We start from the raw sequence: 23,851 nt of genomic DNA on the forward strand, positions 1-23,851 counted from the left end.
GCAGTCAAATCACTTGACTAAAATCTTTTTTCACTGGTTGGCATCAATAGCTTTACATGCTAACCCACAAAAAAGGAAAATCTGGGGTAAGTTTAGGGAGAAATGCCTCACAGATGCATCAGTGGCACTCTTGAAACGAACAAATACTTTGCAGGTTGCTGGTACTTTAAATCCTAAGTATTTCATGTACTCCAAATGGATGTGGAATTTATAAAAATCTTTCTGAAACTGAAGAGGAATACAGTTGGGAGACCTGGATTGCACAGAATTGTAGACATTCAGTTTATTATTACTAGGTTTATCTTTCTCCTATCAGGTTAAACTTCCCAAAAATATCTGTAGCAGTGGAGTCAGTGAGAGTTCATTAGTGTTAGTGAAATTGGGCCCCTGGGGAGATAAGTAAATTTTAAAGAAATATTTTTCTTTTATTCAAGGGTAGGTTTTCTGCCATGTTCTGCTCCCTTGTCACTATTCAGGCTGTGATAATTGAACATAAAAATCTCTCACATATTGCTTGGTGGCATTTCTGAAGTATGGAGTACTTCCCAGATAGGTGCAGAGCTGACTGTCTCAGCTTGTGAGAGCTGGAAATGGGTAGGATACAATTGATATTTCTAGTTAAGTGGCTTAGAGGATATCAGGAAAGGACTCTCGAACCTCATCCGTTAGGGATGCAGAAGTCCAGGATTCTTTGAAAATGACACTAAAACCAAGATTGAGGAATGGTTGACCTGTAATTTTCAAGATTTGCTGCACAGATTTCCTCTCCCTGAGAGGGTAACAAGGGTGCTACACAATGGACCACTGAGGATTTTATTAATCCCTTTCTCATTTCTGATGATAAAGCAAGAATTTAACCATGCAGAGGATGAAGTTAATGGACCATTGCAGCAGTCTCAGAATATCTCCATCATTTTAAGAACCATGAACCCTGCTTTTGCGTAAGCATTCCCTGGAAGGAGTGCAAAAACCAACCAGATCTGAGGAACTTAGTGGTCACAGTGACTAGATGAAGTTCAATTTTAGGAAATGTGAGGTTTTGTAATAAAGACCAGTTTCAAATGATGCAAATTACAGAAACATTCAGAATACAGGAGCAGAGAGATAATGAACAGCCAAAGCAACAAATCACATTCATCTAGAACAGTTTCTGTTGAATTCACAGAAAGTTAGCTGGCTATGCACTTACTTTCTTACCTGCTAGGTGGGAGTTAGGAAAGAGAGAACATTAGCTCATCTCTGGGGGGGGGGGGGAAGCCTCTCCTACAGTTTCCTTATGGGACAGAATTTGAGTTTCTGAAAGAACAGGAGTGTTTACTGACTCTGGGACAGGTATGCCAGAGGAGAAGAATCAAATTAACTCCACCTCAAAAGCTACTCCAGATGGTATCCTAATGAGGCCCATCCTTTTCTAGGCTGGAAAAGCCTGCTCTTCACACGTCAATATTTCTTCCTTATACCTTGATGCTGGCCAAAGCAAACAAGACCCACCTGTCCATGGTGTTTCTGATCGCACAGAGAGAAAAACAAGTCCTTAATAGATTTTATTGATGCAAGGCTTCAGATGAAAGTAGAAAAATACTGTGTTAAAGCAAGTGTGATCCAAACCTTACAGCTGACTTAAGTAAGACTGGTAACAACTTTAGGGAAAATTTAACTCTGAGTAAAATCTAATGTACTTTATTGTATATATTGAATTAAAGCAAGCAGACCTTGAGCAAAAATAGAGTGACAGAATTTTAATAATCTGGGGTTTTTTTAAAGAGAACAGGACGCTACAGCCGTGTCCTTGTATGCATACTTTAGTCATCATAACCTCGAGTTATCCATTAAATAACTTGCAACAGCAATCAGAGGTTGTGCAACTGTTAGACTTAGTAATACGATACTAAATGTTTATGAACAGCGCATGTTATCATAGGTGAATTACTGGCAGTATGGGCCACTGTTCCTAGGTACAGAGAATCAGTGCAGATATAGTGAATGATAGACAGAATGCCCATGACCTGAGTTTGAATTGAAGAATTCATACATTTCTAATTAACCAAGAACCAAATTATTATAAACCTGCCTCATGTAGACAGTGTTTGCAATGTCACCATCCACCATCAGGGCAGGAAAGCTGAAAAAGGAAATAACTTACACGGGTCAATAAAGACAGCAGCAATTATTATAAGGCTTACCACAGCTAATACAGTAGTGGTTCTCAGTGGCTTGTGATGCACTATGAGATGTCATGGAGCCCAACAGAGAAATAATTCCTGTATACCTTCTAAAAATTAACAAACAGCACCTCCTACTGAAGACACGGATGAGCATAACAGCATTACCCAGTGTTGTCTACCTGTGGATCAGACACTGCTAGAAATGATCAGTCTTGGTGAAACAGACACTTAGCATATTGACAACTATATGTTAATTTCTCTTTTAGTTTAGAAAAGAATTAAGAATTAGCAGAAGCACTTGTAACCTCCATCTGTGAAAGTATTAAAATGTTTCCTGTAGCTATTCATTACTATAAAGTTGTAAGTGAAATACTCCATTGTCTGTTCAGATATTCTCATGGCAGCAGTGAACGTTCCCTGCAAATATGTACAATATAAGAAATGCATTGTAACTACATGATTTTAACTTTGCCTATCCAACTTCATTTGCTGCTTCTAATGTTAAAGTTAATTTTGATGAACTCATAGTCTGGTAGCTGTGATGCTGTCAGGATGTAAGAGCAGCAAGGAGTGTAGGAAGCAATGATATCTTTTAGTGTTGGAAAAAATAGTCAATCTTTAGGAAAACCCTTTGCAGAAAAAAAGGAGAACAAGTATTTGCATACAGTTGGTTGCCCAGTTCACGTACTGCAAAACAGAATAACGTAAAACATAAAAAACCCAAAATAGAGTACCTTAGAGATAGTCATCAAGATCAAATCATGACTTCTGTAACAGAAATATTTGAACATTTACTTCTAAATGAGTGTTAGGAGTATGAGACATACATGAATTTATTGAAGTCAAATACATGGAAACATTAAGGTCAGTTTTTATAGGATGGTTATTTTTCTATTCTGCAACTCACCTTGCTGTGTTTTCCGGCAATTTGAGATTGCTTTTTGGACACAGAAAAAGGACTATACAGTTATAGTTTTGGGGTTCTTTAAGGAAAAGACGTTGTTTTTTTCAGGCAAAACTTTCTTAGTAATTCATGTCAAATTTATGAATGGTTTTGGAAAAATCTAAACCTCATTCTGCAACATTTATGAAAATCTTAGGCAAAATATAATAGTGACAAGCAGTTTTAATGCCTTAGCATCAGTTCCATTAAGTTGAGCAAAGAGAGTACAGTGAACGTCAGGCCTATGCCATTGCTAGGTTATTTACAGGCTCTTCAGGATAAACTCCCCCATAGTTGTTAGAGACCTTTCTAAGCTTTCCATATAGCATTTATTACTGTGCTGGCTAAGTGCTGCTACCTAATACCTAAAGCTCTCTCTTTTCTTTTTGTCATTTTGTCTCCACTAAGAGCCAGAAATATTGATGTAATGCTTTTTTCATTGAGGTCCAATAAAGTCAAATGGGGGCAGTGAGTTTGCTATACTACTACTAAAATCAGTCATGATACATCAGTTTACAGCTGCTGATTGTTCATCTGCAGAGACAGAGATGTTCTGCATTTAGTTGTGAATTCAGTTGTATTCTGTGTTTTTTTCAGTGCACCCTGCATGGAGGCTCTCACATCACTTGACTGGGTTTGGTTGGAGCTGGAAGTCATCAGCTCTGCCTAGGAGAGTTCATAGAGACGGTGATCCATATAGCTTCCACCCCAGCAGAAGTTAGGTGCAGTGGCCCTGTAAAATCCCCAGTATCTTGGTTTGTCACCCAGCTGACAAACTGTACAAAAATTGATCAAAAATGTATAAACCTTTTTTGTCTTTCCATCCCCTACTTGGTTAGTAGTTGTCTTCTCCAGTTTTCTCAGAGGTGTCCTTACACTGAGTTGGCTGCAATAGCTAACATAAAAAAACTGTGAAAACAAATTATAATTCATTCATGGAAACTTACTGTTCAAAAGAAGAATTATGCTTGCCTAAGTAGAAATCAAATATATCTGACACTGAGATATAAAAGGGAAGAGCAAGCTGTGAAAATGCGGCCATTAATGGACAGTGATGTACTTTCTGGTAGCTAGACTGAAAGACAAAGCCTTTGGCAGGTGTGGGTAAAAACACATGTGTGGTGCCTGTCATAACAGATGTCAGTTAGCTATACCTAAAGAGTATCAGATGGCTGTATGTATAAGCACCAGAGCTATAAAAAAAAAAAAAAAGCTGAAGTTTGATCAGTCATCATTACCTAGCAACAGGCTTAAACATTTATTGTGTTGAAGACTTTCTGAGCCTATCTTTAATGTTACACTAGGCATTTTAGATAGATTGTTTATTCATGTTAACATTAGCCTCTGTTTGCAGGATAAGTTCAGCGTTGGACTAAACAAAAAGCAGGCACGAAACCTCTCACATTTGAGGGTCATGCAACACTTAATGTAACCACTCTTGTGTTTTGCCAAGGGAGTCTTACAATACCAGTTGTTTTCTGCTAAGTCTTTTCTTACAGATTGTTGCTCTTCTGTCACCAAGGATGTGACCTGTACCCCTCCTCGATTTGCTAAGGCTCATCATTAGATAATATCTTCATGTCTTACAAACATTTGCAATCACAGCACTTCCATGAAGCTAGAAGTAATTTTTATCCTATAATGTAGAGGAGGAGATGAAGTGCAAAGAAACTGATGTTTATAGTAGACACTAATTTAGGCAGCAAACTTGAGATGCCAGAATAATTCATATTACAAAAATACTGTATATAGTCAAAACATGATTGTCATTGGCTTCAGCTGCAAGTGCTGACTACCTGAAAATCAGCTCCTGGTAGGTATCCAGAAAATGAGGAACACATGTTCAGTGAAAGCTTCAAAACCTGTGGTATGAAATGACCCACCTAATATCATGTGGTAACAGATGAATATAGAGCATGTTAGAAAGGAGGGAAAGGAGGAAAGGGACCTGTACAAGGGTCCATTTAAGGCATTAGTCCACATGTGCAGCTGGGGCAACAAGGCTTGCAAGGCACAGAAGGAAGAAGTGGTAACAATTGCAGAGAAGAACAAAATGGACTACAGGGGGGGGGGGAAAGAGCCGGGGGGGGGCGGAGGGGGGAAGAAGAGAAAGAGATATTTACTTTCTCTTCACCAACTCTAACCTGCAAGAACAAAAAGTTATGCAAGCTGGTAGAGGCACATTTAAATGGTAAACCTCCTGTTGCTGCCATCTGTTCCCTCTCAGTCTCATGGGTATCGGGCAGGAGATGGCTAGCAAGCAGGAACTTGATAACAAGTAATAGAGCAAATTCAAACTGACTCCAGTGCACCCTTACCTCTTCTTCAGTGATCCAAAAAGCATATTCAAATGACGTACAGCAGCTACTGAGAAGATAAATGAAGCTCTTCTGGTGAAAAATCAGGCTGCCCGTGCAAGTCTTCCTGAGGCTGGGCAGCAGAGGGTGGGCACAGAAGGGCACAGCCTCTGACACTGGTAGTTTCTGCACTACTTGAGTTGCTGTTCCTGCGGTGCCACAATACCAGCGATGCTCATGCACAGCATTGCTGCTTCCTGCAGCGGCAAACAACTGTGGAAGCAAAGGATGACACCAGCAGGTCCCCCCCTTAAAAATGGCCCACAGCGCAGCAGGACTGGCATCTGCAGTCTGTTGGGCTTGCAAATGGACAATTAGAAACAATCGACCTTGTTCAATATTTCTAGGAAAACAACGTGTGTCTACTGTAGTCAAATCCAGCATTTGTAAAAGGCAACAGGGAGTGGTCCATGAGAATGGAGGCTCCAGGGTATTGCTTGCTGACATATAAGTCTTCACTGGCAATTTTAGGTTTCAGTGGCTTCCAGTAGAGTAGCCACACTTCCAGATCAGAACATGAATTTTCAAGACCTTCATTTCACCAAGAGTTGTCCCTCATGTTCAGTCTCAAGTCTCCTGTGCCACCTTGCCAGGGCCATACTTTCCTATCCCCCTAACCCCGCCCCAATCCCAAATCCCCAAGGAGAAGCTGCAACCTGAGCCCCACAGGTCCTGCTCAGGGCTCAGAGAAACCTCAGGGGAGCAGGAGCTGGAAGACATGGCTGTCCACCAGCACAGCCCACCAGCCAATGCACACAAACTGACCCGAAGTGGGTCAGTTCTTCTCCCTGGGATTGCTTCTTTCTGGAAGGACTGTCCTCCTTGGGTTCCACAGCAATACTAAATCTCTTACTGTTTGAAGATGTGGATGCGTGTCAATGAGCTGTGCTTTAAAAAACAACAAGTTGCAGTTTGGTCACTGCTGATTTGTAATTTGGCCATATTTAGGTATAGTTCCTCTGGTATGGTAAAAGATATATAAATAGGCAATCAACACCTCTTAAGTCCCTGCTACAAAGCATATAAACACCAGAGCGTTGTACATAAAAGACAAGCAGAATTTTTTCATTAGGAGGAAACAATATCTTTTTAATCGATCTTGTTCTCAGATACTGTTGAAGTATTGTGGTTGGATTTTTTTGAAAATATCCAGTCTGGGATAGACAAATCAAATTTTCAAAGATAACTGAAATTGCTAACATTTGTCAACGTTACACAAAATTGAAAGGAGGGCGAGAAACGTCGGGCTATCTTAAAAACAGTTCAGTGCTGTTAGCTCCATCTGTACCTTGACCATAATAAACATTTGTCTTTATTTTGTATGCTTCTTTCCATGAGCCTGGCTTTAACTTAATTCAGAGGGATTCATCTTTGCATATGCTAGTGGCTTGTGTCAGAATAGATTTATTACATGCTTATCTTTTCTGAATATTTAATATTTACGTCATCCTGTTGATGAGATTTTTCCAGCAGGCTGTAAACCAGTCAGACCAAGCGTGCAGCCGCTCAGCTGTGGGATGAGCCACTATCGTGCTGTATCCGCAGGCTGCGCTGGTTCGTGATGAGGACATAACTCCTGAGCAGGTACTGTCTCCGTCGCGCAGTTCGAAATACAGTGAGCTGCTAATATGCTAGTCTGGGATATTATTTTGTTTCAGAGATGAATCTTCTATGGTTAGCGCTGAAGGTAATAATTGTTATTCTGCACAGATTACTGCGTTCTTTCTGTAACAAACAGCAGTAATACCAACAGCAATGAGGTTTTGATGGTGGCTGAGAGCATGATTTAAAAAGCAATTCATTCCCAATAGCTGAAGGAAAACATAGCGAGGGGGCACAACTCTTTTCAGGCACAGCTATGAATTCAGAGTAAGGCTCTTTACTTCCTGTGAAGTTATTCCAGGGCCATGAGGATGCGGAATGACAAAGCTGGGACCGTACCTGCTCACTGCTCACTGCCCTCTTCCTCCGTGTTCGCCTTCGTGTTGGAGGTGGTGTTCGGAGGCTGCCAAATATCTACAAACCAGCCACAGTCCTCAATTCACTCCCATGGGATTGGTGGGTGCATGGGAGCACCAGAGAGGCACAAGGGACCTGCCCCGCTGCGTGGGTGCCTCTGTTCTGCACCCACACCGCATCGGGGGGGTTCTCTCGCCCTGCCGAGGAGAGAGGCGAGGGGCTGCTCCTGCCCTCCGGGGAGCCCTGGCACTGCTCTCTGCCCCAGCAGCTTTTGCTACCGAGCGGGAGCAATGGACTGTCTTATGGCATTACTTAGCAGGGCTACCAAATATGTAGAACCCCCACCCTGCGCAGAGATAGTTTCTTGGCTTTGGATGGATGTGTTTTGCTTTGCTGTAAAAAGATGATTTTCTTGGAATCTCTTATTCCTCTGTGCATTTCAGAAATTTGCATTTATCTTGGGGTTTGGATTTATAGTCCTGATCCTAAGCACTACACTTTGAGAAAGAGCACAAACATCACATTACTCTGTATAAACAGCTATTTTTACTTGGCAAGGAAAAGTGATGGTTTCCACGGAAGAGTAAGAATATAAACCATGGGAAAAGATCTAGAGGTCAATCATCTCATCCGCTCTTCTTTAAATTCTCTGATATAAATCTGGGCTAATTTCAGGTTGTCTTCAGTGGAATTGCCCCAGGTTTGTGGCAATAGCATTCAGATTAGCGGTTTGCACATCTTCTCATTTAACCAATATAATGAAATATTTATTTTGAACGGGTAGCTCATTGGGAATTTGTGCATTTTCCCTCAGATTTCAAACATATGAATGGAAACTTAAGAAGATAATTTTTTGTAATGCTGTGCTTTTTTTCCTGAGCACCGTATAAACGGTGAGTGGAGTTATATGCTTTCATAACTCCTCTCCAACCATGGGACCACCTTAGAGCCTCCAGTAGTTTTAAATCCATGGTTCCCCTCGCAGAAAGACAGTTTTTAAAATGAACTATATGAAAATGAGAAACTTTCCTCTGTGTAATATATTTCCTCTGTCTAATATATATGTCTAAAATGATATTTTCTGCCAAATGACCAAACTGTGCCCATAGAAATGCAAGCTGAAAGAATCACAGTAGAAATCAATGCTGTCCTGCCTTTCATTTCTTTTCATGGTAACAGTTCTCATTCCCAAGCCCTGTTCTGTTCCTTCCCATTTCCAGTGTCTCTTCCACAGTCTTGCCTCGGAAGGACAGAATAATTTTTTAACACATTGTTCCAATGGGTTTGGTATCTGGCAAAAGTACTATTTCCAGTCCCTTCCATGCTGTTTTCCATTTTAATTATTTTATGTTTTAAAAACAAACAAACAAGAAGTGTAGATGAGCCACGTCATGCTAGACAGTGTGACAATATCTCTTTTTCTTGCTTTTCCAAAAATTTGAAAACTAATTATTGCAGAAATATAAATTTTGCAGAAAAGAAAGCCACAGCAACAATTTTGTAGACAAGTTTTTACTTTGAATTTTGATGTATAACTGCTTTACTATATTACAGTCTCAAAAGACTGTTGAACACTGACTGTTTATAAGTGCTCTGAGGCCTCCCAAAAACAAAGCTTGACCTATTTCTCTTTGATATTATAAATAGCAAGTTTGAGAATATTTTCATGATTCACATCAGCATTAAGCTGCAAGAAAATGCCTGTTTGAAGCATCTGCCCCAACACCATGAAAGCTTGTTAGCAAAGTGTTCCTTGTGGCTCTAAATCAATTGACAATTTGGCCTGCTTAATTACTTAATTATCTTGATATCTTATAAACTGCCACTTTACATTCGTTTCAGTAAACATACCATTAAGTACCACCCTCCCCATGCTCGCAGCTTCCTCTCAGTCTGTGGTTCCTTCCTTTCCGATGCGTATGGGTCTTGCAGTACAAGCTGGTGCATTCAGAGATAATGAATGCTAAGTGCTATGCCCACAGGTTGGTGTTTGGTAGAAGAGTGAAGGACATCTCCAAAGATAGTCTATACAGAGACATCCTGCTGTGCCCTCCAGTGGCTCCGGCCATGGGCAGCCTCCTGTTGCTGTGGGGCTGCTGAAGGCAACTGCTGGACCCCACACCGGTCTCATCCCTGCCATGGGCAGTCATGCTCACCAACCACCCTCAGCCCACTCTCTCCCCTACGCTTTGCAAAGTACATGGTAGGTGTTTTGCAGTCCTTGGCCCTGAGCAGGAAGACAAGGTGAGAGCCCAGCTGCACTGGTATCAGGAACAAAATTCAGGTTTAGTGTCACCAAGCCCATTTCTTTGCATTTTTTCTTTTTAAAATACATTTAATTATTTTAAAGTATATAGGTGATGCTGGTAGTCAGCTAGAGAGCAAACATGGCCTGTCCCAGGGACCTGCACTCGAACCGGCTGCTCTCACATTTGTCATTTGAACTTCCCCTCCACCAGCATATTCCAGCAACAAGTACACACTGCAGGCAAAGTGCAGGTAGACAAGATATGGCTGTCATACAGCCATCTGATTGTCGTGGTTTAACCCCAGCCAGCAACTAAGCACCAGGCAGCTGCTCACTCACTCCCCTCCCCCCCAGTGGGATGGGGGAGAAAATCGGGAAAAGAAGTAAAACTCGTGGGTTGAGATAAGACCGGTTTAATGGAACAGAAAAGAAGAAACTAATAATGATAACGATAACACTAACAAAATGACAACAGCAATAATGAAAGGATTGGAATGTACAAATGATGCGCAGTGCAATTGCTCACCACCCGCTGATCGACACCCAGCTAGTCCCCCAGCAGCAATCCCCCTCCCCCAGTCCCCCCAGTTTATACACTAGATGTGACGTCCCATGGTATGGAATACCCCGTTGGCCAGTTTGGGTCAGCTGCCCTGGCTGTGTCCTGTGCCAACTTCTTGTGCCCCTCCAGCTTTCTCGCTGGCTGGGGATGAGAAGCTGAAAAATCCTTGACTTTAGACTAAACACTACTTAGCAACAACTGAAAACATCAGTGTTATCAACATTCTTTGCATACTGAACTCAAAACACAGCACTGTACCAGCTACTAGGAAGACAATTAACTCTATCCCAGCTGAAACCAGGACACTGATAAATATTATAACCCTACAACATATCATTTTGCATCGTTGGGTTTTGACTCTTCAGTTTATTTCATCTCCCTGAGGACTCCTAACCCTTCCAAAGTCCTCAGCAGGTTTAAAAAGAAGCAGATTGCCTTCTGGAGAAATGTCACACATGAGAGGAAGAATGGCAAGTTGTTCTTGCATTTTATTGCAAGGCGGAAACTGGAGGAAAACGCTTTCTGACCGGACTCAAAATCTGGTCGTGAAAGGAGGCAGAGCAAAAACCCAGACTTCACAGCTGGCTGCTGCCTCCCTGCCTGTAGAGGAGCAGAGCTGCTCAGGGCAGGGAAAGGGTCCCCAGCCCCTGAGGGTCCCCCAGGGCTTTGGCTGGTTGCTGCCAGGTAGCTGCTTCTGAAACAAACACTTCAAGCAGAGCTGCCTTTCCAGATCATCCCCTTGAGTTTTGGCCACTGCATCACTCGAAGGAGAAGGGCGGCAGGAGAGCAGTGTGTGTGCGTGCATGGATGTCCTTTGACTAAGTCCCCATAATGAGCTGGCTGCCAGACTTCTTTATGAGTTTTGTACAGAGTAAGGCAACATGGATTTGTTCCCCTAAACTTTACCTTCCTATAATATGTATGTGTCAGGATGGTAATTACCAAGGCCTAAACCTTCGTGCCTCAAACAGAAGTACCTGGCTCTAAGGAAGGCCCACAGCTGTGAATCTCAAAAGGGTGAAGGCCTCTCTCAGAGACCAGTATTTGGGTGCCTAACATCGCTTTGACATTTCCACAACTCTGAGCAATTGGACCTGACTCCTCTCCTTGACATATCCTCTTTGACTACCTCAAGTGGTTTCTCACTGAGCTTGATGGTTGTTTCTGCACTTTTTTAGTTGGCAAACGGTCTTCCCATAGCAAGGGGAACCTTGCATTGCAACACGCCAGTCCCTTCATGAGTGCTGCCTCAAGAAAAATAAAAGAATTGAGTTGTTTGCGTGCATTTCGATTTTTGTGCACATAATACAATGAAGCAGTTAACCCAGGTCATGCAGCAGAGTTTGCAAGTTGTAGTATCTTAATCTACCTTGTTGCATATGTCCTTGAGGTACCCAGCATAACTGGGCTTTAGCTGATGGTCACCATATTAACAGTCTTTATGTTCAGTATTATCACTGTTTTAAAGGTCTGCATGGTCCTTTGTTGAGCAAAAAATTGATGCTCCTCATCTGTGACGCCAATACAGCCAATAATAGGTGTTTACTTTAAACACCTTTTTAGTAGCTGTATCTTGCAAATAGCTGTTAACTGATTAGGCTGTTAGATTAAACCCATTTGTTCAGTAGAGTAATCAGAACTAGGCTGGTAAATACACATCATGTCACTCTGTACACAATATACCTTTTCAAGGAAATCTTACACACTGCTATAAACTACCTATACTTACGTATTTGGTATATTTTAGAAGCTTACAGAAGGGTGACTACATGGTGTTTTTTGTTCTGCGCCTAGATGATCTCGGGCTGCTCACAGTGTGACCACAATGTTTAATCGAACAAGTAAACATACTTCAAATGAGTTAAATTTACCTATAAATAAGGCATGTTAAACAAATGTGAGTGTTACAGCCATGATTTTGTTCTCAAGTGGGTGACAGAATAAACAGTTTGAGCTACTATTCACATTAACAGCTGCTTCTCAGACGAGGGGCTAGGAATGCTACTCATTGCACCCAACACGCTCCAGCAATGTGCCAAGGCTACTGGAGACTGCTCCAGCTGTGGATTAAGTGCCTGTCCTCTCAAAATTTGTGTTATCCAGAACTGTTACAATGGTGAAGAAGAGGCTCAGCTGTCTTTTGAGATGGTCTTTAAAAGGAAGGGGTGCCACTCACTCAGCAGAAAACAAATGACCGTCAAGAGCAGACTTCTACCCAGTGTGAGGGGAGAAAGGTAGGAGGACAGGTTTTTAAAAGGATGCTTCTTCGTATTTCCATTTTATTGAATTTTGAACTTTGTAATTAATTATGGAGGAGAAGTGTTCTGCTTTCTTGTTGAAAAATTCTTCAGTGTTCCACTCATTTGAACAGTTTGCTACATAAGTTTTGGTGTATTTTCTTTCCGTATCAGGCAAAGCCACATACTTGATCTCAGTTTGCTCAATCTTTTGGTTGGAGGTTGGAGTTTCTTCTTTCTGTTTAATGAAAAAACAAAATCGTCTGAAAATAAGATTAATTTTTTTAAAAGAAAAACAGTTTCCAAGGGAGATCATACTTCTTTAGCTTAAACAGTTTCTCTGTCAGAGAACAATAGGGAAGTTAGTTATTCATCTTTTAAACAGAAAACTAGAGATAGCACCTTAATTCTTTTTGGTTGTCTTTATAGCCTGTTTTACCGTATTTGTTTAATTAATTTACACATAAAACAAATTAAGATCAAAATCTATGTGACACATTTATAACCTGAATGAGCTTAAAACTTTTATCATTATGTCCAGTATATACAGTTAAATTGCTGTTTAATTCTTTCTGCTGTGAAAATTGAAAACGGGTTAATAAAGATCCAGCTGGCTGTGCTTTCTCTATCTTGGGTGTAAATGTGCCGAAAGAAGAAATGATAGGCAGGAAAAGAAACATGAAGAGATGGACCAAAAGTGAAGGAAAAAATATATGAAGTGATAGTTAAAGTGAGGTGGAAAAGAGCAGAGGTGTTGTTAAACATTAGTAGGCAGAAAAAAGGGATAGCAAGAGGCACCCCAAACAGTAAATAAATATACTTGGATTCCATGTATCCTGTTTTTCTGAGAGTGCCTCTGGATGTACCTTGTCCCTGGCACGCAGGTGCCACTGCCTGGCACTACTTGAAAATCCCTCTGTATAACACAGGCTGTTAGTGGTACCTGCCAGGGTTTCACAGGCTATAGTTTATCATCTGTATCATCTATATTCAGCTTCCATTTAGCTTCTAATAGCATGGTGTGCTTGTAATAGCATTTGTTTTGATATAGGAAGAAATTAATTCTTCTGCGTGTTCTGCTGAGAATAACCAGACACAGCAAAGCCCCAAAGCAAATAGGATAAAGTAGTACTGGCTGAATTGCCGTCAGTATTTTTCTGACTTAAACAACCATGTTATATGCTAATGTTCCTTATTTATCATAATAATACTATTTTTCTGTTAATTAAAGGAAATCCAGATCTTTCAACAATGAATATTGCTTGCCAAGTGCTTAAGTACTTTCATTAAATGCTGTTGTAAAAAGAGACTTGCAAATGGGAGATGCTACTGCATACACAAGGGAAGGACAGCAATATTTTTGTCCTCAGATGCAGACTAAACCAATGTTCAGAAAATGTTTCTCTCCATGTTTGTGCCTTGGCTAAAAATAGTATTAGCATAATAAATACACATAACAATGCTAAAGTACTAGCACTGAAATAAACTAAAGCCTGACAGAAAAGAGATTTGCTTATACAGCAGCTAATGCTTCAGATTAGTCAGGCTCTTCCATTATAATTTGGCAGCAAAAAGGCAGAAATTTTTTTTTCCTTCTTAGATCTTTTCCTTACATCTCTATTTACAGCTAGAGCCTACAAGACTTTTGCAGTAAGACCCGATCTGGTGAGTCAGTGCCATCTGCCTAAAAACCAAGGGCTTGTGGAAACTTTCTGGTTTTGCCAGCCTTCACAGTGGGTTCAGTTATCGCTATCAGGACAGGGCTGGAGGAGACACCAAGCATGGGCTCCTCAGCTTTAGCCTTCTGTTTTAGACTTGTAGATCTTGGATTTATGTATCAAAAAATAAGTTGAGGGAGCTTCAGAATCTAAAATTCCTGATTTTCAAGAGCAAAGATACAGGACTCCAAGCAATTTTGATGAAGACTAGTACTGTTTAAACAGAAAATAATGAAAAGGACTTCTCATCTGCCTACTAGACAAGACATTGCCCAGTGCAGGCCTCTAGGAGCCACTGCTGTTCTGGTGTGATGACACCTCATTATACAGTTTATTTCATCAGATGAGATTCCCATTTCAAGGGAAGTCTAATGATAGAAGTGTCATTCTGTTAAAAGCAAAATTACAAAATAGTTTCATCCTTCATAAATAATGAAATGTGAATGTCCTACACATCCAAATAAATGAAGGTGTTTACAATTGCCTTTTTTTTTCCTTCCTGCAGCTCTCCCTCTATAGAAGAGAAAAAAACAGTTGTAAATGTATATCAGCATTAGGAAAAACAGTACCTGTGCTGCATACCCACGTAGATTTGAGACCTCAGTAAGGATGCAACTGTGCTGTGAATCCGTAAATGGCTCTTGCATAAGGAGCAGCTGGTCAAACAGTATCCGTGTTTCCATGTATATCTTCATGATTTGCATTATTCTGGCCACAGTGGTTGGAAATTTGACGGTTATCATCTCCATATCACATTTCAAGCAGCTCCATACGCCTACCAATTTCCTGATACTTTCTATGGCTACGGTAGATTTTCTGCTGGGATTCCTCATCATGCCTTGCAGCATGGTGCGCTCTGTTGAGCACTGCTGGTATTTTGGGGAGCTCTTCTGCAAGATCCACACAAGCACGGACATTATGCTGAGCACAGCTTCCATCTTCCATCTTTCCTTCATATCCATCGACCGTTACTATGCTGTGTGTGACCCTCTAAGATACAAATCAAAGATAAATACTTTTGTTATCCTGGTCATGATATTCATAAGTTGGATGGTGCCTGCTGCTTTTGCTTTTGGGATGATCTTTCTAGACCTAAACTTGCGAGGGGCAGAAGACATTTATAATCATATCCATTGTGCAGGAGGATGCTTTGTAATTTTTAGTGAAACTTCAGGTGTTGTGGCCTCCATAGTGTCTTTTTACATCCCTGGATTTGTTATGCTGTACATCTATAGGAAGATATACTCTATAGCCAAGAGGCAGGCAAGATCCATTGATGCAATTAGCCAAAAAAAGATGAGATTTGAAATGAAGCACCACATTTCATTCTGCAGAGAAAGGAAAGCTGCCAAGACATTAGGCATAATAATGGGAGTGTTTCTCATCTGCTGGAGTCCATTCTTCTTCTTTACAGCAACCAATCCATTTATGAATTATGCGATACCTCCTATTCTCATTGATGCTTTGGTTTGGTTTGGTTACTTAAATTCTACATTTAATCCAATTGTTTATGCATTTTTTTACATGTGGTTTCGCAGAGCATTAAAGATGATTCTGTTTGGAAAAGTTTTTCAACAGGACTCTTCCAGGACTCATTTGTTTTTAGAGTAACATGGTTTAAATGGTTGGATTCATGGCTTTGAATTTTTGCCTGGAGACTGAACTACTGGATGTAAGAGCTGAAAATGAAGGCAACACCTATTTGTTTACTCATTTACCAAATCTGGTTCAAGCAGATAAGCAACTATTGTGCTTTACGTCTTCTTTCATTCCAGACTGGGATTTGTATGTGGTGTTTTGGTTATAGCTATTTATATGCAATGCACAGAAGAGCAAGACTTAAGTTAAAGAAAAACTTAGAGCAGTTTATATCCATGCTCTTAATCATTAAGAAATTATTCTGATACAATAGATTAATTTCTTGAACGAGATGTGTTTATATTACAATATTTGTGTTTATTTATTGTCCTCTAGAAAGAGCAGAAAAGACTTTCCTTCTGAATTTCTAGACATCTTTGAGTAATAACCCAAAGCTCTTAAGTTTTGTCCCTCCTCTTCAATATGTGTGCAGAGGTCAAAACAGGCCCATAACAAGCCACGCTAGCACACTCCATGGAGGGAAGACGGGACAGAGAAAAACCATGCTGCTCCTTCTGTTTCCATTTCAACTAGTGCTTGTCACTTATGAGTCTGTCACTTAAAGGGTTTGATGCTTAATGAGATCAAAAGCATGTTTAACGAGATCAAAGACAAGGAAAAATGTGATGTATGGAATGAAAAACAATAGCAAAAAGCAACATTGAACCTGACAATGCCAGAAACTGATGCTTGTCTAATGAATGTTTCAATGTAAAATATTTGCCAATTTGCATATTACAGAACTTTTTCTTAGCTTGGACATACTGTTACTTTGATGGCAATGCTGTGATAGCTGGTGAGGAAAGTATATAGAGAATCGTGAAGAAATGCTATGGTTGGCCTGAATGGAGGGTGAATGGGGCAGGATGGCTGTGGAAGCACCAGGAGGAGTAGCAGAAGAAGGGCTGTAGGAATGGCTTGGGGTGAAGGCACCTGGGTGAGCAGGCTGTCAATGTTTCATCTGTGGGCAGCTTCTCAGGACACCCAGACTGGGGCACAAAGGGCAGGCAAGTAAGTCAAAAACTAGCACATGGTCACCAGCTGAAGAAGACCCACAGACTGTCATTTTTTAATCTATGACCTGGCTTTTGTAAAGTTAACATATTACCAAACAGATGGAAGTAATACCTCTGCCCTGATTCTGTGACATCCGGTTGAACTATGAAGGACCAGTCCTGGGAATGGACAGCAAAGGATTAGTACCTGAGAAGAGACTATGAAGAGAATTTGATGACTCAGTACTGAAGTAAGAGCTATGCTCGTCAGTAAATTATATCCTCCATTCATGTTGCTTGTATAAGTGCATATCATATGTGTATCTTGCCTTTCTCTTCTGTGCTTTGTAGAGCACTGAAGCACTCTATGCTGTCAGGCATAAAAGTCGAATGATGCTACATTTCAGCAGAGCAAAATACCAGGATCTGAGAGAGTCTCTTTTACTGTTTCATTGCCATCTTGTAAGCTTGCAGTCGCCAAAATGACATAAAAAGGAGCAATGAAATATATACCACACTAGCACTTGCGCTGTGGAAGGTAATCCTTGTTAGTGACAATATAACTACTTTAATACTTTATCTCAGAGAAATAAAGTAAGTTAAGATAAAAAACTCTATCTTTCTGAGAAATTAATGGGTAATTCTCTTCTTCCTTCATGCCCAGTGAAGCTGGCCTGATGTAGTTAATTCTCTCATGCTCAGTGTTACCTTCTGAAATGAACTGTGTGATCACTTGGACATCTTGATCTCTCTTAAAATAGCAGTTTCAGAAGTGCTGCCAGGTGATACCTCCTTTCTTCTGATGGTCTTATAGATGGAAGGAAAGTGATCTTTCCCTATGAGGACTGGTGCCCATCTGAGGCTTTTTGAATATATTTACTAAGTTCAGCACATATTAACATAGTCCCTTCAGGAAGTCAACGGGGAAGTAGTTTCTTTCTCCTCATCCACTATCTCCCTGAAAATCTGGAAACGTTACTGTGTTTCCAGAGAATTTCAACTCTACCAGAGTTCACAACTGGTCGGTCTCTCTTCATAACTTGTTTTGGCATCTTTCTGGCATTATTTTCTGGTTGCAGGAGGAGTTTGTGAATGAATATGATCCCAGCTTCTTTGCAGGATAGCCTCCAATTCGAATAGAGCACATGCCTCTGCAATCTGTGCCTAGACCCTAGTGGAAAGCTAATCCAGGTAAAACCATAAAAATCATACCCACCCTCCTAAAGGCTGATAGCCATCTGGTCTAAATTTAGACATCTAAAAGTTAGGCACTACATCTGCTCTAGTCATTAGTAGCTCTCTTTATACTCACTGTAGAAAAACAGTCATCTTCACAGGGTGCTTTATCTCACCAGCTTATCCGTTTTTAGGTAAGTTGAATTGTTCCTGCAGATATTCTTTCTCTTACTACCAGGGATCTTCCAGTCACTAGAACAGATGTTTTGATGATTTTAGATATAATTTTTAGGTAGCTGAGATGAAGCTTACTCAGCATAGCTGAATCCCACACTATGGAAAAGTTGGGATGATCCTGGACTCCAAAAACGCTTGCATCAAAGGCCAGTTTTCTGGAACTAGCAGTTAGATGTCTTCTCAGGACCAACTCTTGACTAGCAAGAGCCCTGAAATGAGATTTTGGATCTAGGCAGCGATCCATGGAGCTACTACTGAAGATTTCCCTGAATAGCTGCAGCTCGGAGATGATGGTGGATTGTGAAGTCTCAGAGGCACATATGCAGTTCCCTTTGTCCTGCCCTGGAGCACATCAGGAGGGAAGCAGGTCAAAAATTTTCAGCAGCCAGTAGGTCATCCGGAGGAGATGACCTGCCAGGGAGGGCAGATAGGGGACATCTTGGGTCAGGGGAGCCTCAGCCATCCCGTGCATGGTGTGCAGAAGTTTGGAGGGTGTTGTGGTTTAACCCCAGTAGGCAGCTCAGCCCCACACAGACCCTCATTCACTGCCCCGGTGGGATGGGGGAAAGAATCAGAAGGGTAAAAGTGATAAAACTCGTGGGTTGAGATAAAGGCAGTTTAATAGGTAAAATAATAAGCTGCATGCACAAGCAAAGCAAATTAAGGAATTCATCACTACTTCCCATCTGCAAGCAGATCTTCAGCAGTTTCCAAGAAAGCAGGGCTCCACCACGCATAATGGTTACTTGCGAAGATGAACACCATAACTCTAAACGTCCCCCTTCTTCCTTCCCCCAAGGTTTTACTGCTGAGTACGACATCATATGGTGTGGGGTACCCCTTTGGTCAGTTGGGGTCAGCTGTCCCAGCTGTGCCCCCTCCCAACCTCTTGTGCACCCCCAGCCGACCCGCAGAGAAGGCCTTGAGGCTGTGGAAGCACTGCTCAGCAACAGCTAAAACAACGGGGGCTTATCAACACTGTTTTCATCACAAATCCAAAACATAGCACCATATAAGCTACTATGAAGAAAATTAACCATATCTCAGCCAAAACCAGTAGAGAGGGCATCCCAACATTGTGGCTGCCCAAGATGATCACAATGTATTTAGTGTAAATGGAAATAGTGGAAGAAGAAATTTTCAGTGCATAGACCAACAACTCTCCCACAAACTAGTCTAGCCAAGATGTCACCAGTATTTATTCTCTGCAGAAGTAACAAGGGGCTTCCACATACAGACTGCTGGTGACCTTCACCCACACCTAGAAGGCAGTCCTCCTTGTTCTTAATAACCTACAATGTAAGTCAGCTTTGTGCACGGTCCAGCTCAGAAAGTTTCAGAAATAACTTTTTCCTCTGGTGTCCTATTACCTAAAGGTGGCACTTTCTCAAAGAGCCTCCTTGCCTTCTGTTTACAGAGTGCCTTCTCCAGCAGAGCAACTTTAAGGAAGTCCCAGGTTACTTTCTCTCCTTAGCTCTAATCACAGGCAGCGCAAAGCGATTTCTCACTGTGAAGGGGATGTACAAATGAGATATGTTAATGAGGCCACAAGGACTCTGTTTGAACCCAAGACTTTGATAAATTAGGAGACCACAAGAAAAACGCTTCGTGCTGTTGTCCGATCAGATTATGAGTCAGGTCTGGAGAAGGAGAATGTACCTTACTGCAATCTCAAAGTGTTATCATGTAAATGAAGTGCAAAGGGTATTGTTAAATTCCTTATCAACACATTTAATTAGTGACCTTATTAAACACTTCCCAGATGGCTACCTTTTTCAAAACAAATGAGTCTCCAGTGGGTGATTTCATATGTTTTAACTTCCCTGAAAACTTGTGCAAAGCAATTACTCCAGCATGATGAAAGGCTCTGTTTCACCAGTAAACTTGTGTCTGTTCATTTTGCCACCAGCTAGCCCAATTTGCAATGTCACCTTCCTCTCATGCATTGTACAAAACTGACGGTACATTTCAGGGTCGTAGACTGCTGCCTGTCCCCTCTGCCTTAGTGCCTGTAGCTCGTGTTTGGGTGGTTGTAACACGGTGCTGCAGCTTCTGGGCTGCCACCTGCTATGGCCTCATGCATGGCGGTCCCACCTGTGGCTGAGTCCTGCAGTCTGTCCCTCAGACAGCAGACGCAGCAGGATGGGGGAAGAGGAGGAGCACTGAGTGTCCAAGCAGGACCCTTCTAGAAGGCTCGCAAGGAAAGCCTCGCTCCAAAATGGAGTATTCTAAACTGCTAGATAAAAAAATCATTAGTGCAGTGTTCAAACAGAAAAATTGAGCTCTCAAACTGTGTAAATATTGCAAAGTGTATGGCTTTCCTTAAATCATTAACTCATCTAGGTTGTGCACACTGTGCACTCTCTGTCCTCTACAATGCATTAATACCCATTCAACAAGGAAGAAAATACTACATACAGTTAAACATAAGATACTTAGTGTTCTGAAAAAGTCTTTTACTTCTGTAGTTTTTCTGATCATCTTAGTTACCTGCAACACTACTTCCACACTACTGCATCTAAAGACATAATTCGGAATAAGACCATGCCTATCTGTAAGCACTTTTTGACTAGTCTGTTTCCATTACGCATAGCCTAAATTTTATAAACTTCTATGATGAAATGACTGCCCTGGTAGACAAGGAGAGAGCAGTGGTTATTGTCTGCCTAGACTTCAGCAGGGCTTTCGACACTGTCTCCCATAAGATCTTCATAGAGAAGGTAATGAAGTATTGGCTGGATGAGCAGACACTGAAGTGGGTTGAAAACCGGCTGAACGGCCAGGCCCAGAGGGTGGTGATGACTGGCACAAAGTCTAGTTGGAGGCCAGCAACTAGTGGTGTACCCCAGGGGTTAATACGGCGTCCGATCCTGTTCAACATCTCATTAATGATCTGGATGATGGGGCAGAGTGTACCCTTCCAACCTCAATCATTCCGTGATTCTGTGATTCTACGAAATTTAATTGCCATAATATTTACTGAGTCTTGCATAATGTTACGTAGTCTTGCATAATCAGATTCCAATTAAATTTAATTTCCTACGTTGTAGGGGTTTTAATAAGATATTTTCACCTTCATGCTGCTATTTTAAATCCAACCAACTGCATGGGTAGTTGAAAATGTTTATATGTGATGACTATGCAATAGCCTTTGTAAAACAAATTTATTTCCTAAGAGACTGGATTCACAGGTAACTTAGGCAGTGGGAACTCCATAACCCACTCCTAGGTGTCTCAACTTCTTAATTCCCATAAGTACAGGAAAAGTCCATCTCCTTAAATACTGAGTACTCACAACATGCTGACTAAAAGACATCTGTCAGTTAAAGAGAGATCACTGAATACAGAGTGCATCCTATACCCTCTGGATTTTCTCAGTTACCAACAGGAGAAGACAGCTCTTTAAGAAAATTTGAGCTTGTCTTTTGCTCTCTACTGCTGTGATTTCTGCTTTACTGGAGCCAGCCCAGAGGAATAACAGCAGTTAGTAATAAGTAACCAAACAGTTTTCTCCAATCAATAATTAAGAACAACATGGAAACGATGAGGTACAACATGAAGGAAACTCGTAGGCTGTAATAAAACTAAACTGTTTTACCAGTGAAAATTATGACTACAACAATTTTCTCTCCACACTGCCTTTGCAGTAGAGCATTGCCACATATGACTAATTCTCAGAGACAATTTCTAAGGTCCTTTCTGTAGTCTTGCTTTAACCCAGTCAAAGAGTTTCTTTTATAAGGGTTTCAATTCCTGTACAATTGTTAGCAGGTTTTAGACATTTAATTTCTGAAAGGTGAGGTGTCAAACCGTTCCTCCTCCACTGTCTTCTGTCCCATGCTGAAAGGAGGACCCATGGTGAGACACATGGGACACTGCTTTCTGAAGGTAATGCTTTTTCAAGTGTAGCCTCTTTCCACAAATTTTTTTTTTAAATTTAATATAATTGTGTCTGCATAGATATCTGCACAGATTTATGTTTTAGTAACTTCTTTTAATAAAGGATTGTCTGTGTGAATCTTGCATATCTCTCACTTGATTACTTAAAGTTACTAAACATGCCTGTCTCAAAAATACTGACAGAACTCAAAGATAAAATATTTCTGCTATACACACTGACAAAATTTTACTATTTTTGGAGTCTGTAAATGATTCTGTTGTAGATAATCCCAGAGGTTTGCATTTTATTTCCAACAAAATGTTTCCTTGTTTGTCTTTAAAGCAGCTGCCATAAAGGTAGACTCCTTTAAATGTTCTTACTTTTCCCTTAATTCATTTTAAAAAACATGTTTATTTTCTGCCCTGTTCTTACAACATACTGCATATCGCATTCAATAAAAATGCAGTTTCTCCTGAATAGCAGTCATTTACCCTTGGATTTGTAATGCATCTTCAATACACCTGCATAAGGGCACCTCTGACCTCAGAGGACTCCACTTATTCACATTAATAGTGAATTAATTTTGTCTTTTCTTGTAAAAAAATAAATACCACCTTTCCTACTTTTTATTTATTTATAAATAATAGATTGTCCAATAACAGATGATAGATTGACCTAAATTTACACTTCTTTTTATCTGTTTCTGTAATGGATATTATGCGAAAGCTGCAGATACAGCCAGCATGAGAGAAAGTGTTGTTGCTGCCCATTAAATTACAAGGTGGTAATCTTCAAGGTTATTAAATATTTCATTTCTAAGTTTCATTAGAAATGGTAATCATTAAAAAATGTGAAAGAATGTATTAGCCACTAAAACATAAAAACCAGAACATCTTTCTTTCACCTTTATCTTTAGCCTCTCCTTTCAGAGACTCATTTTGATATAACTTGTACCTACCTTAAGTCACCAAAATAGCTCCTCTATACACAAGGGTAGATGAATTAATAGAGCAAACAAAAATAATGGTCTTGGGAATAGAGACACTTGGCTTTGTTTATCTCCTGTTGATGTAAACCCCTACATTATATACATATTTTTCACTCAGAATCTCCTGGGACTTAAGTGTAATGTCATAAAAGAAAAATAAATTCCCACCTTTCATTAATCTGAGCCAAGATGCAGAGGGGGTCTGCTTTTTAGCAACATTGCAGTTTTGCAAGACAAAAACAAAACTGGAAAATGTCTACTTAGAGAAGCTATTGATGGTATTATTAAAAGAGAACCAGGTAGGACTAGCCTATAAAACTAACTACCAAGTACTCTTTTTAATCTTGTGATGATCTGTTTCTGTATTTTCTTCATTCCAGGGTGATACCTATTGGAAAAAGTCAGTGGACTGAGCTGCTTCCCAAGTTTCTTTTAAGTGGGTTAAATTGCTGTGGAGGAGAGTATCTCTTTCTGTGCCTATTTCTAAATTTGTTCTTTGTCCAAAAAAAGTTATCAGGAAAAGAGGTGGAAGAAATGGGTCTGGTTCTCCCCAGATAAACAAAGGGAATTTTTTACCCCTTGAAAATATTCACTCGTATATTCATTTATAACTACTGCAGCTGGAACTCAGTCTATCACAGGAGACAAGACTTGACCTATCTCCACTCCCTTTTAGTTAGTGGAACTATAATGAATAGAAAACAAGTGCATTATGTAGGAAAGAAAATAATACTTCTTATCGCACCAG

At 40.6% G+C, this 23,851-nt stretch overlaps 1 protein-coding gene across 2 annotated transcripts; it reads left to right on the forward strand.

Moving 5' to 3' along the window:
- Positions 1-6,949: 6,949 nt before the first annotated feature.
- Positions 6,950-15,891, forward strand: TAAR1 (trace amine associated receptor 1). Of its 2 annotated transcripts, none has more exons than XM_030023382.2 (2): positions 6,950-7,049; positions 14,695-15,891. In XM_030023382.2, exon 2 carries the CDS (start codon positions 14,730-14,732, stop codon positions 15,798-15,800), a length of 1,071 nt encoding a protein of 356 aa, XP_029879242.1. In that variant the 5' UTR covers positions 6,950-7,049; positions 14,695-14,729; the 3' UTR covers positions 15,801-15,891. The 2 variants fall into 2 exon arrangements, with proteins under 2 accessions (XP_029879242.1, XP_029879243.1); XM_030023383.2 differs by lacking the exon at positions 6,950-7,049 and adding an exon at positions 12,220-12,468.
- The last annotated feature ends 7,960 nt before the right edge of the window (positions 15,892-23,851 follow it).

The sequence above is a fragment of the Aquila chrysaetos genome, chromosome 8 (assembly GCF_900496995.4).
Source record: "Aquila chrysaetos chrysaetos chromosome 8, bAquChr1.4, whole genome shotgun sequence".
Lineage (NCBI taxonomy): Eukaryota > Metazoa > Chordata > Aves > Accipitriformes > Accipitridae > Aquila > Aquila chrysaetos.